The sequence below is a fragment of the Microcaecilia unicolor genome, chromosome 3 (genome assembly GCF_901765095.1).
Source record: "Microcaecilia unicolor chromosome 3, aMicUni1.1, whole genome shotgun sequence".
Taxonomy (NCBI): Eukaryota; Metazoa; Chordata; class Amphibia; order Gymnophiona; family Siphonopidae; genus Microcaecilia; species Microcaecilia unicolor.
Genome location: NC_044033.1, coordinates 407,414,784 through 407,429,696, shown reverse-complemented (window position 1 = coordinate 407,429,696; position 14,913 = coordinate 407,414,784). Strand labels below are relative to the sequence as shown.

The window sequence follows — 14,913 nt, the reverse complement described above, 5'->3', positions numbered from 1 at the left end:
GAAGCTCATCTATGGATGAATGCATTGTACAGAACCAGACTCCTGGTCATGAGACCCCGGCTTTGCTAAAAAAGGGGCTTCTCTCAGCTGATGTAAGAAGCCTGGATGATATAAGGACCAGTGATGTAATGATAGGTATTGTTTATAACATAGTGTATTATTGCTTTTCTTGGTCTAGAAACTCCTAGCATTGCTTGGATGTAGGGACCAGTGATGTAACGATTGTTTATAGGTATTGTTTCATTTCAGTTATATAGCTAATCATTGTGTATATATCTTAACCACTGTATATTTTAGAACCTCTATTAAAAGTCTCATTTACCTAATACGAATCCAAAATAATCCATAGTAATTACTGAGTAGTCTGTGTCAGTCAGGCAGGCTGTAAAACCAGGTCAGAACACTCTCCAATCTTAATTTTTTGACTTCTGGTACAGAATAAAGAGGAAAAGATGTAGGTGAGAAAGACTAGATATGTGCAAGAAGGACTCCCATACCTGTACATTCCAACTGAGTAAAGCTAGTTCTGCCTCAGTATCTGTTTGGGCAGGAGGTACGCAGCAGAAGATAGGAGGCTTGTGAGATTTCTACAGAACAATTTTTCTAAACACGAGCAAAGGGTAGAATTAGAAACATAAAAGCACACCCTATTTTGTGGTCAAAATAAAATTTGCACAGCAGAAAATAAAAGAAAAAAAAAAAAGACTACTAGCAAACATTTCAAGATACTCTCTTAATTCTGCAGGTCCAAAATTCTATAGATTCAAGCAGTGTATGTAAAGCTCTGTGTGCACTACCTGCACAAGGAGCTTTACTCTTGATAAGAATGGCAGTAAGTGATATGGTCACAATAAATGGCTAAAACAAATTTCAAATCCCAGCAAAAATCTTCACGTCATACAATAGTAATGCTGGAAAACTGTCAACTAAAATTTTTTTTTTTCAAAAAAAGACCTCAGCAGTGCTACTCTGTGAGCATAGGTTAATCTTGTTGAGATTTAAGCACCATGTTCGTCACTGGTCCTTTTGATAAGAATGTGTTATTTTTAAATTTATGTTTATTCAACCAAAAAATCATTTCGACTTGATTTGTAAATAGAATTAAATTGTCTTATGTCAGCTCAGGGGACGCTCATCCGACATGAATCAGGTTTCACCATGTGCTTTTTCAAGGATATGCCCCCTAAAAAAGTAATAAAATGGTGTTTCAAAACCTTCATAAGATATAATGAAAAAGAGGACAAAAAAAAAAAAGCCTTATTGTTTTCAGGGTACTCTTACCACTCAATAACCTAGATCCCAATCCCCCGTCTCCGGGCCTACCTTTCAAACCCTGGTGGTCTAATGATCTCATCAGGTCTCCCCCAGTCACTCCTGCCCATACCAGATCCTCAGTCAAAATGGCTGCTGCAACTTCCGGTGGCAGCCTCACAAGACTGATGAAGGAGGTCACTGCAGCCATTTTGGGATTGGAGCCAGCATGGGATCCCGTTCTGAGACCTGCTTTTGAAGGGGGGGGAGGGAACATACTAGTACCATATTCAGTTTTGGCTTTGGCTGAAACTTGCAGCAAATTTCAGATGCAGATTTGGTTTCAGACAAAACCAATAAAAAAAGTTATGATCGCCCTCTGTTATTAGCCCCTTGTAAGCTTGGCCTCAAACTGTATCTCTATTAACTCACCAACATGCCTGTAGACTGCAGGTGTAGCCCCTTGCCAAAGTTTTACCAAGCCTTCTTCTTGCACTATCCCAGCTGCTGTACGGATCATACCACGATAGGGTAATGCTTCTCCTGTATTATCACCCAGGTGGCGAAGGGCAGCTTCTCCTTGGATCTGCAGACGGGTTTTAGTAAGGTCAAGTGGAAAGGTCGCTAATTAAAAATAAAGAAAACACAATTATGAAAATCCAAATTCATAATCCTATAAATAGTTGTGCATACATTAGAAAATACCATACTGCCATAGACAGGGAAAAAGGATATGGCAGGAAGGCAAAGTACACAGGTAAGAGTGCTCAGATTTGTTCCTCTTGGCTGGGCCACTTGGATTTTCTTCTCTTAGGCTTGTCTCTCATGATAACAGTGATCAGATTAGTGCACTGGCACAGAATGAGAGAAGGGGCTCAAGGAGTATAAAAGTTGTAAAGCCTTCAAATGAGTGTGATACACTTCTAATGAGTGAGAGATTTCCAGGTTCCCTAGCATTATCAGCTAAATTTGCTCTTGCATTAAAGAAATTAGTCAAAGACAATCCCAGCCTTGAAATAAAACTTTAGAAACCTTGTAGGACAGCCCGATAGCTCACAAAGTCACCAGTGTGATACGTGCATTGGGCCTTCTGCTTCCAGGTTAGCTGAGGTATTGTGAAGGCAACATTCACAGCCTTCAAGTTGGACATACAAAGAAGCTGAACGCTGCTGGGACCAAACCCCCACCACTGCCAAAAAAGTTTGTTTTAAATCACAAGAGAATCTAGTTAATTTCAAGTTCAAATGGCAGACCTAAGTATTACCAGTAATATAAATATGGCCTCTGGTTTTGGGATTTTAACCTAAAAACACCCCTGATGCAATAAAAAGGGTGTTTATTGCACAAATACACACACACACACAAACACCACGTTGCCTAGTATTCTCTCACCCCTTACCTTTTCAGCTGCACAAACATATGCATGATGATAATGCCCTTGTCAGCACACCTAGGTGGCCCAATCAGATGAAAGCAAGTGCATGCCCCACCCAGCCCCACTGGAACCTCAGGTTGCCCTCCATGAGTCTACCTTAACAGGCCTCTTCAGGGAAGGAAAAAACCCCACTCATAAGTACTTAAGTGCTGCCATACTGGAACAGACTGAAGGTCCATCAAGCCCAGAATCCTTTTTCCAACAGTTGCCAAGCCAGGTTACAAGTACCTGGTAAATTCTTAAAATAGTACATTTTATGCTGCTTATCCTAGAAATAAGCAGTGGATTTTCCCCAAGTCCATGTAATAATGGCTTATGGACTTTTCTTTTAGGAAGTTATCCAAACCTTTTTAAAACCCTGCTAAGCTAACTGCTTTGCGTTCATCGAAGGTCAACACCAGGAAAAGCTGGAGTGTCCAAACCTTTTTTATACCCAGATATGCTAACCACTGTTACCATATCCTCCGGCAGAGTTTTCCCAGAGCTTAACTATTCTGTGACTGAAAAAAATTACTCGTTTTAAAAGTATTTCCATGTAACTTCGTTGAGTGTCCTCTAGTTTTGCACTTTTTGAAAGAGTGAAAAATCGATTTACTTTCACCTATTCTACACTACTCAGGATTTTATAGACCTGAATCATATCCCCCTTCAGCCATCTCTTTTCCAAACTGAAGAGCCGTAACCTATTTAGCCTTTCTTTATATGGGAGGAGTTCCATTCCTTTTATCATTTTGGTCGCTCTTCTTTGAACCTTTTCTAATTCCGCTATATCTTCACCCCAAACTCTTGTGGAGGAAGAGAGAATAAATCCCTCAGTGGGAAAAATGTCTCCCCAAAAACTGAACTCCCAGAGGCTTCAAACATAAACATAAGTCTCCTCCGCAGTCCTCTTTCACATCACCAAAGGCTGTATTACCTGACACTAAGTATTCCTGCTATGTTACCCTATTCTCCTCAGCCAAGGATATAAGAGAGAACGAAAGGGATCACCTGATTAGGGAAAAAAGGGGAAATTACCACTCTTGACTGAGCTCTTTAGAAAATGGATCAGGGCATAATCTAGGCTCCCAGCAGGAACAAGGACAGGAGATCAGACATCAGTCCTTGTTCTACCTCTTGACTCATGCTTTTCTTACTGTGGCTAAGGAACTGCTTGTCTTGGAGTTTCACCAAGCTGGTAAGTGGTCCCTTCATGGAGGTACCTCTCATGACACCTAGCAGAGCTACAGCTGCTTCTTCCAGTCCTTACACTTCAGGGTCCCAAAATGGGTTGTTTTAAAAAACTCCTCAGACTTGATACTGTCAGTTATGTGTGATGTTGCCAGACCCTGCAGGGAATTCTGTCTCAAGCCAAACCTGACACATGACCAGGGAACCTGAGGGCTAATAGTTTACCTCAGTTTTGTTTCCATCTGCACCGCTTTTCCCCAGGCTAGAAGCCAAGATTGCTGGCATGCTAGATAGCTGATTCAAGCCCTTGACCCACACTTGAACTTGTTGGTTCTCCACCAAGACTACTGTCATCACTTCAGCTGCCCCAGATCACAGCTCCCCTTCCAGCCCATGAAGGGAACACCCAGTCCACTATCTGCTAGACACAACTGAAGTCACTTGTTCAGGCTCGTTACAGCCTCTCTAAAGACAGAGAAAGTAACTTTGTGAAACTCAGCTAATCAAGGTTGCCCTGAAAGTAGTCTGAACCTGGAGAGACACAAATGGGTCTCACAAAACATAACATAGCGTTCCTCCATCCTAGAGCAGTGATGCAGTAGTTCAGGACTCAAGTGTTGCAAAAAGATAAAGTTTCAGGGTAACCCTAATGAATATGCCACTCTTGTCTGGGTACCTTAATTCCACTATAGATACATGTATTTTATAACCATTACACAGCAACTATGCCATATAGAAAACTTTATTATATGAACAATTTTTACAAACTCTTATTAAAATAAGTTTAAATCACAACCTTTGTTCACCGCATGCAATATCATTCATTCCCTCATACAAACACAACCCTCTAACATTCCCATACATGTATTCCGTCATTAAATGATTGCTCAACATCAAATCAATGCTTGTCTTGATGGCAAAATCGATGACGTAATATATTCTCAAAAGTCCTTAAATGCTAAGATGTGATGAGACAGCAAACCAACAGTCATAATAGTGGCAGTCCAGTGAATGCTCCACTGTTTTACACAATCCTTGGTTGCATTTATATCATCTCAATGTTCTTTATAGCTGTTTGCTAGCACACTGTAGCTTGTTCGTTATCCTTCATCTTATCTTGACGACCACAATGATGCATAGGGATATTCCTTTGGGTTCAATTTTCACCTCTGTGCTCAACAATGCCGTTCTGCCATGACCCTACACGGATCGTATTTCGCTATAACAGTGTCTTCAGGGGTCCACATGCTGAACACAAAACAACAAAAGTCTCTGTGCTATACCTCTCACTCACACAATCATTCCCAATGACTGAAACATAATAACCTGCAAATTTCAGAAACCATCCCTTACCGGCAACACGGATGATTAGGTACGCCTCCTGACTCCCATGGTCTGGCGCCAAACTTGGACGCCAGCACATGCATATCGAGTCAAGCGGATACACCACCCTTAAATAACCCGCCCACTATTCATTACACACTGAGCCAATTAATTTCTTCATTAAGCCCTAAAGGGGCTACCATATTCCATTTGAAAATCATTCTTTGCTCTTTTCTGGATAACATTAGTGAGATGTTCCCTCCCCTAGGAGCCTTAACTGTACACAATACTACAAATTTAAGTTCTTCTGGCTGATGACCTACTGTCACCCAATGGGATAGCAGGGGGCCTCCATACGTTCCAGCCGTAAATTGCTGAGATGTTGAGCCATGCGCATTTTAATCCTGTGTGTGGTTTGCCCGATTTACCATAGCCCACATGGACATTGGATTCCATACACACACCGTGCTGTATTACCATCAATATGTGTTAATAGCTTGTACACCCGTCCCTGCGAATGGGGAATATTAACCTCCTTCACCTGCCATGCATACTGACAGTATATGCATTGTCCACATGCCTGATGTCCCCTGGGCAACGTGGAGGGGCATAATCGAACGGGGTGCCCAAGTTTTCCTGAGGGTGTCCTCGTAGGATGTCCCCGTGAAGGGGCAGGGAAACCCGTATTATCGAAACAAGATGGGCATCCTTTGTTTCAATAATACAGTTGGGGACGTCCAAATCTCAACATTTAGGTCGATCTGGATGACTGAGGGGTAAAAGGGGCGATCAAGGAAGACAAAGACGTAGCGGAGAGACTGAATGAATTCTTTGCTTCGGTCTTCACCAAGGAAGATTTGGGTGGGATACCGGTGTCGGAAATGGTATTTCAAGCGGACGAGTCGGAGAAACTTACTGACTTCACGGTAAACCTGGAGGACGTAATGGGGCAGTTCGGCAAACTGAAGAGTAGCAAATCTCCTGGACCGGATGGTATTCATCCTAGAGTACTGATAGAACTGAAAAACGAGCTTGCGGAGCTACTGCTAGTGATATGCAACTTATCCTTAAAATCGAGTGTGGTACCGGAAGATTGGAGGGTGGCCAATGTAACGCCCATTTTTAAAAAAGGCTCCAGAGGAGATCCGGGAAATTATAGACCGGTGAGTCTGACGTCGGTGCCTGGGAAAATGGTAGAGGCTATTATTAAAAACAAAATTACAGAGCACATCCGAGGACATGGATTACTGAGACCAAGTCAGCATGGCTTTTGTGTGGGGAAATCTTGCCTGACCAATTTACTTCAATTCTTTGAAGGAGTGAACAAACATGTGGACAAAGGGGAGTCGGTTGATATTGTGTATCTGGATTTTCAAAAGGCGTTTGACAAGGTACCTCATGAAAGGCTACAGAGGAAATTGGAGGGTCATGGGATAGGAGGAAATGTCCTATTGTGGATTAAAAACTGGTTGAAGGATAGGAAACAGAGAGTGGGGTTAAATAGGCAGTATTCACAATGGAGAAGGGTAGTTAGTGGGGTTCCTCAGGGGTCCGAGCTAGGACCGCTGCTTTTTAATATATTTATAAATGATTTAGAGATGGGAGTAACTAGCAAGGTAATTAAATTTGCTGATGACACAAAGTTATTCAAAGTCGTTAAATCGCGACAGGATTGTGAAAAATTACAAGAGGACCTTACGAGACTGGGCGGCTAAATGGCAGATGATGTTTAATGTGAGCAAGTGCAAGGTGATGCATGTGGGAAAAAAGAACCCGAATTATAGCTACGTCATGCAAGGTTCCACGTTAGGAGTTACGGACCAAGAAAGGGATCTGGGTGTCGTCGTCGATAACACACTGAAACCTTCTGCTCAGTGTGCTGCTGCGGCTAAGAAAGCGAATAGAATGTTGGGTATTATTAGGAAAGGTATGGAAAACAGGTGTGAGGATGTTATAATGCCGTTGTATCGCTCCGTGGTGCGACCGCACCTTGAGTATTGTGTTCAATTCTGGTCGCCGCATCTCAAGAAAGATATAGTAGAATTGGAAAAGGTGCAGGGAAGGGCGACTAAAATGATAGCGGGGATGGGACGACTTCCCTATGAAGAAAGACTAAGGAGGCTAGGGCTATACAGCTTGGAGAAGAGACGGCTGAGGGGAGACATGATAGAGGTATATAAAATAATGAGTGGAGTGGAACAGGTGGATGTGAAGCGTCTGTTCACGCTTTCCAAAAATACTAGGACTAGGGGGCATGCGATGAAACTACAGTGTAGTAAATTTAAAACAAATCGGAGAAAATGTTTCTTCACCCAACGTGTAATTAAACTCTGGAATTCGTTGCCGGAGAAAGTGGTGAAGGCGGTTAGCTTAGCAGAGTTTAAAAAGGGGTTGGACGGTTTCCTAAAGGACAAGTCCATAAACGGCTACTAAACGGACTTGGAAAAATCCAAAATTCCAGGAATAACATGTATAGAATGTTTGTACGTTTGGGAAGCTTGCCAGGTGCCCTTGGCCTGGATTGGCCGCTGTCGTGGACAGGATGCTGGGCTCGATGGACCCTTGGTCTTTTCCCAGTATGGCATTATGTACTTATCTTAGAGATGGTCGACATAAATGTTGAGATGGTCGACCTTAGATGGTCGTCCCCAGTTTTTGGCGATAATGGAAACCGAGGACGCCCATCTCAAAAACGACCAAATTCAACTCATTTGGTCATGGGAGGAGACAACATTCGTAGTGAACTGGTCCCCCTGACATGCCAGGACACCAACCGGGCACCCTAGGGGGCACTGCAGTGGACTAACTGATGCAGTAACTGAACGGAAAAAGTCCTTCCTTTACAGATCCCTTAGCAATTTGGAAAGGAACGGGCATGCATGAAGGAAATTGCATGCAAATGAGCTGCTCATTTGCACACGATTTCCTTCCTAAGGAGGGGAAGCCAGTGCAGAGCAGCAAAGCATTATTCGTGGCTGTTCTGCACATGCCAAAGATGACTTCACACATGCAGACAAGCTGCGTGTATAATAGACGTCTACAACCTTAAATAAATTGCAATCTACAACCTAAGAAAAATACAAGTCCAGGTGAAAACGTCCAAGTGCTCATCAGGGACGTCTTTTTTTAGATTATGGGTGAAGGACGTCCTTCGCTATGCCTCCGTCCCTGCAATGGCAGTTGAGGACGTCCTTTGCTATGCCTCCGTCCCTGCGATGGCAGTTGAGGACGTCCAAAATTTGAATGTTTCTGTGAGAAGGATGTCCATGCCTGCTATGCCTCCGACACCCCCTTTATTTATTTGGATTTTGGATCACAAGTAGCAGCAGTGGGATTTGAACTAGCCACCTCTGGATTGCAAGACCAGTGCTCTAACCACTAGGCCACTCCTCCACTCCACTCCCTTGAAATTTGGCCGTCCGTGTGTGGGGGGGGGGGGGGGGGGGGGGCAGTTCAGGATGTCCAAAATGTTTGAAAGAAGGATGTCCACACCTTCGCTATGCCTCTGCTGTCACACACATACCTCCCCTCCCAGGGACCTGCATACTGCTGCGATGGGTATGACATTTCAGGCTGGCAAAAAAAGTTTTTAAAGTTGCTTTTTTCAGGGTGGGAGGGGGTTAGTCACCACTGGGGGAGTCAGGGGAGTTCATCCCCGATTCCTTCCAGTAGTCATCTAGTCAGTTCGTGTACCTTTTTGAGACTTGGTCGTAAGAAAAAATGGACCAAGTAAAGTCACCCAAGTGCTCGTCAGGGATGCCCTTCATTTTTCCATTATCGCTCGAGGACACCTATCTATTAAGCACGCCCCAGTCCCGCCTTCGCTACGCCTCTGACATGCCCCTGGGAATTTTGGTCATCCCCGCAACTGGAGGCAGTTGGGGACGCCCAAAATCGGCTTTCGATTATGCCGATTTGGGCAACCCTGAGAGAAGGACGCCCATCTCCGGATTTGTGTCGAAAGATGGGCGCCCTTCTCTTTTGAAAATAAGCCTGATAGTGTCCCCAATCTGATTATTTGATAGATACCTACTACCTAGCCTCTCTCCCATAGAGGGTAGTGCGGAGAGCAGCCAAGCGTGCTTATAATACACAAAGAGTGTGGTTAAGACAGCCTCTGAGAAGGTAGGTCTTACTTGTGTTTTGCCCTGCACACATGCTTCAAGCAAGGTAGTACACAGATCATTAGAAAGCACTGGTCCATTTTAACTATACATAGGTCACTTCAGGAGATGCCGATGTTTGCTTACACTCAGGGAGCCAATTTGGGAGAGAGGCTAGGTAGTAGGGATCTATCAAATAATCAGATTGGGGACCCTAAAAGAACTGTGAAAAATGGGAAAATTAGGTTCTTACCTTGGTAATTTTCTTTCCTTTAGTCACAGCAGATGAATCCATTAACTGATGGGTTATATCCGCCTACCAGCAGAAAGAGATAGAGAACACTGAAAACCCACAGTGACCTTGGACTGCTAGCCTCTTCTGCCTTCAGTATATGAAACTTCCAAAGCAGAGTGAGAAAGAAAGGTAAAATAACGTACACTTTCCTCACAGTGAACAAACGCCCCAGAACCGGAGCAATAACCAAAGGCGGGACGTTCTCAACCTCCTGCGACAGAACAGCATGTAGAATCTCTGAGAACTGATCTTCAACTCCTCCTGATGAGATACAGTACCTGCATGAAGGATCTGAACAACAAAAACAAAGTCAGGGAGGGATCATGGATTCATCTGCTGTGACTAAAGGAAAGAAAATTACCAAGGTAAGAACCTAATTTTCCCTTCCTTGTCATCAACAGCAGATGACTCCATTAACTGATGGGATGTACTAAAGCACTCCCTAAGTAGGGTGGGAACAAGCAACTCTGCGAACAAGCACTTGCGCTCCAAAATGCGTGTCCTGATTTGCAGCAATATTCAGTCTGTAATGTCGTACAAACGAAAGCTGAGAAGCCCAAGTAGCCGCACGATAGATCTCTGGAAGAGAAAAGACACCTGTTTCAGCCCACGAGGAGGAAATCGCTCTCATGGAATGCGCTTTAATGTTTCAGGTGGAGACTGACCTGAAATCAGATATGCAGAAAAAAATGACTTCCTTGAGCCAACGGGCTACAGTAGCCATAGACGCCGAACACCAGCGTCGAGGACCTGTCAATAATACAAAAAGGTGATCAGAAGTCCTGAAATCATTTGACATCTGTAAATACAGCAAAGAAGCCCTGCTGACATCCAGAAGACGCAATTGCCCAAAGGGATCCGGAAGTTCTCCTAGAAAAGAAAGGTAGAAAAATGGGCTGGTTCAGACGCTGGAACCACCTTGGGCAGGAAGGCAGGCACTGAACGTACCGTTACTCCGGACTCCGAGCACTGTGGAAAAGGAGCCCGACAGGAAAGTGCCTGAAGCTCAGATACGTGTCTAGCTGATGTCATGGCCACCAAAAAGACTGTCTTGAAAGTCACATCCTTCTCAGAAGCTCGCTGAAGCGGCTCGAAAGGCGAACACTGAAGAGCCTTCAACACCAGCCCCAGGTTCCAGGCCAGACGTGGTGACCACACAGGAGGACAGAGCCGAAACGCCCCTCTGAGAAATCGGACAAAGTCCGAATGAGCAGCAAGGGACAAGTCAGAGACTTTCCCTCGGAGGCATGCCAACGCTGCCAATTGAACCCGAAGGTAATTGTAAGACAGACCTTTTTGTAAGCCATCCTGCAAAAAGTCCAGGACCAACGAGACTATAGCCAGCATGGATGTGACCACTTTTTAAATACACCACGCCTCAAACTTGCACCAGATCCGAGCATAAGCTGCAGAGGTAGACTGCTTGCAGGCCTGCAAGAGAGTGGAGAAGACCTTATTAGAGTAGCCCTTGACTCTCAATTGCACTCTCTCAAGAGCCAGGCCAGGCCGTAAGACCAAATCAGTAGGGATCCTCCATAATGACTGGACCCTGAACTAACGGGTTCAGCACCAGAGGCAAAGAAAGTGAAGCCTCCACCAGCATCCGATGGAGATCCGCATACCATGTATGCATTGGCCAATCCGGCATGATGAGAATCACCAATCCTCGGTGCAGTCGAATCCGCAGGAGGACTCGCCCGATCAAGGGCCAAGGAGGGAACACACACAGGAGGCCCGAGGGCCAGGTTTGAGCCAGTGCATCCAACCCCGCCAAGTGAGGAACTCTTCTTTTGCTGAAAAAAGCGAGGGACTTTGGCGTTCGCACTTGACGCCATTAGATCCAATCCGGGAGTCCCCCATTTGGCAGAAATCTGAAGAAAAACTTCTTTTGTTAGTTCCCATTCCGCCGGGTCAATTTGATGCCTGCTGAGAAAATCGGCTTGCAGGTTGCTCAGAACTGCTATGAGAGCTGTGGACAGCAGATGCAAAAGGAGCTCGGCCCATTGGAAAATCTGAGCGGCCTCCGCGGCCAGGGCCCTGCACAGAGTGCCGCCCTGGCGATTGATGTAGGCCACCTCTGTCGAGTTGTCTGACAGAACTCGAACAGGAAGCCCCTCCAGAGTCTTGTGGAAGGCTAGAAGAGCCTGGAATATCGCTCTCAGATCCTAGCGATTGACGGACCACCCTACTTCCATGGGTGTCTACTGACCCTGAGCATAGCTTCCCTGTAAATGAGCTCCCCAGCCCGAAACGCTGGCATCCGTTATCACCAGGCATGAAGAAGGAAGCACGAGCGGCCTTCCCAGAAGCAGCCTCCATTCAGAGAGCCACCAATCCATACTGTGCCGGTCCGCAGAAAGTCACGTTAGTCTGCATTGGCATTCCTGGGAAATCAGAGACCATTGCTGGAGCAGAGCAATCTGCAGCGGCATAAAGTGAGCTCTCGCCCAGGGAACCACCTTCATGGTGGCCATCATCGACCCCAGGTGCTGAACAAAGTCCCAAGCTCGAGGGCGAAGCATCTGCAGGAGCAGACGGGCCTGATTCTTATGCTTGCATCGCCTGTGGTCGGGGAGGAAGACGAACCCCAAGGCCGTGTTGAACCAGACCCCCAAATACTCGAGAGACCGAGAGGGGGTCAGGTGACTTTTGGGCAAATTGATCACCCAGCCCAGAGTCTGAAGAATCATTATCACTCTGGTCATGGCGAGACGACTCTCGTCTGCCGAATCCGCCCTGTTGAGCCAGTCATCGAGATACGGGTGAACTCTGACACCCTCTCACCTGAGAAAGGCAGTTACCACCACCATCACCTTGGAAAAGGCACGGGGAGCTGTGGCTAGGCCGAAAGGCAAGGCCCAAAACTGGAAATGTTGGCTCAAAACCGCAAACCGGAGAAACCGCTGATGCGGAGGCCAAATAGGCATTTGCAAATACACTTCCTTGAGGTCCAAAGACGTGAGAAACTCTCCTGGCTGTACCGCCGAAATAACGGAGCGCAGGGTTTCCATGCGAAAGTGTCGCACTCTTAGGGCCTCGTTGACGCTTCGTAAGTCAAGGACTGGTCTGAAAGACCTGCCTTTTCGAGGGGCCACAAAATAAATAGAGTAGCGACCGCAGCCGCGTTCGGAGGGAGGCACCGGAACAACTGCCCCGAACTGCAGCAAGACTTGCAAGGTCTCCTCTACCGCCACCCGTTTGACGGCAGTGCCGCATCGGGACTCCATAAAAGCGTCTCTCACCAGGGCACCGAATTCCAATCGGTAGCCTACTCAGATCAGGTCCAGGACCAACTGATCTGAAGAAATCTTGGTCTACTCCTCGAAGAAGAGGGAAAGACGATTCCTTACTGCAGGAATCGACGAGCGGACCGACGTCCCGTCAATTTGGAGGACACCCCTGAACTCCTGGCCATTGGCCGGCCGCTGCGGAACGCTTGTCCGAGCGACAGGAGTTCCTCTGCTGAAAACAGGCACGTTGAGAAACCCCAGCAGAGTGCCCTGGGCGAAACCTGCGAGCTTCGCGGAAACGTGGCCTGGAAGAGGAGGGAAAGCAGAGCTTTTGGAAGAAGGCCGCGGCCTATCCTCAGGTAACCGCTGGGACTTAGAGGTCCCTAGGTCTTAAACAATGTTCTCCAATTCCACTCCAACAGAAGGCCCCAACAGGGAAACCTCATCAGCCTCTGCTTAGAGGCCATGTCAGCCGCCCAATGCTGCAGCCAAAGAAGGTGGCGAGCAGCAACTGCCACAGACATCTGCTTAGCTGAAGCTGTGACCAGATCATAAAGGGCATCAGCCAAAAAGACACGGCAGACTCCATACGCGGGCCAGCCTCAGAGAGGGAACCACCACCATCCTCGGGCATAACACACGCTTGCTGTAACCAGGAAAGACAGGCACAGGCTGCATAGGCGTTGCAAATCGCCGCCCTTAAGGAAAGACCCAAGATTTCAAAGGACCGCTTCAATGCGGATTCTAGCCGCCGGTCCTGCATATCTTTCAAAGCGACCCCTCCCTCCACTGGGAGAGTGGTCTTTTTAGTCACGGCCGTGACCAACGCATCCACTTTAGGCATCCCCAAAGGGGCCAAGTGATCCTCACTCAGAGGGTAAAGCTGACCCATAGCCCTGGCAACCTTCAAAGGCCCATCAGGGTCAGACCATTGAGCAGAAATAAGCTCTTAGATGAAGTCACGCACAGGAAAAGCCCGAGAAGGCTTCTTAGTACTAGCTATCGTAGGATTAACAGAGACGGTATCGCCCTCGGCCGATCTTCAATAGAAAGGGCCTGCATCAGAAATGAGCGCTGGCAGCTCGTCGCAGTGGAAAATCCGTACCGCTTTAGGATCATCTAAGTCCTGTGGCAAACAGGGACCCTCATCTGGATCATCCGTCCATGAGGGCCTCCAGACTCCTCAGACTCCCCACAGCCTGACCGGGGGGGGGGGGGGGGAAGGAGAGGTGCCACCCTCAGATGGGGAATTTACCCGTCTACGTTTAGCGTCAGTCCAACGCTCGAGGGAAGGAGGAAACTCAGCAGCCAACACTGGACTATCAAAACCTGGAGGGAATCCAGTCCGCAACGTAGTGTCAGACGCCTCCAGCAGAATCCATTTTAACATAAAGGCCTTATGCATCAGCAGTACAAATTCAGGGGAGAAAAACTTACTCTGGCCCTCCGCCCCCGAATTAGGAGAAGCGGAGGAAAGAGCTCCTCTAGCAGCCTCAGAATGAGGCGTCCCCCTGCACTCAGACTCCTCCGCAACTGCGAGGGTCGAGTCACGCGCGCCCGCTGCCAGCTCCTTCGAGCGGGAAGAATCACCGATCGGCATGCCCGAACTAGCACGAGCGTCTAAGGAGCACGTACTGCAAAGATCCGCTGCTGACCTGCGGTTAACCACAGCGAGAGCAGCGCTCAACGCCTTCAGCAGCCATTACCCGCCTGGACGGAAATATAGAAAGAAAATGGCGGCTTCGCATCAAAACTCACCCCGCACAGAACGCTGTCCGCGGGAACCTCCCCGGAGTAGCTGGGCACCACTCTCACCTCAGAAGACCGAGTCAATGAGCTCCAGTCAAGCTGCACTGAACCAGAATCTCTGGAGAAAGCCTCAGAACAGCAACGCTGTACAAGCGCGCCCTTTTTTTTTTTTTAATACTGTGAGGAAAGTAGGAGGCAGGCAGCAACAGAGGGATTCCGGGAGGAGGGGGATGGGGTAAGGCAGGGACAGGGAACAAAACCAAGTATGCCTTTAAAGTGGGCACCACCAGCCACAACACCCCCGCTCTACTGGCAAACCACAGGAGCCACCCCAGGCAGAAATCCAGGAGCTGATCA

At 47.0% G+C, this 14,913-nt stretch overlaps 1 protein-coding gene across 4 annotated transcripts in view; it reads right to left on the bottom strand.

Moving 5' to 3' along the window:
* Positions 1–14,913, bottom strand: part of SLC25A27 (solute carrier family 25 member 27) — a 155,052-nt gene that overhangs the window by 103,106 nt on the left and 37,033 nt on the right. For 3 of the 4 annotated variants that reach the window (XM_030198780.1, XM_030198777.1, XM_030198781.1), the window contains exon 2: positions 1,684–1,875. In XM_030198780.1, the coding sequence (XP_030054640.1) occupies positions 1,684–1,875 (192 nt within the window). Of the gene's footprint in view, positions 1–1,683; positions 1,876–3,822; positions 3,884–14,913 lie in introns of those variants that run through there. The other variant, XM_030198779.1, reaches the window with a different exon arrangement.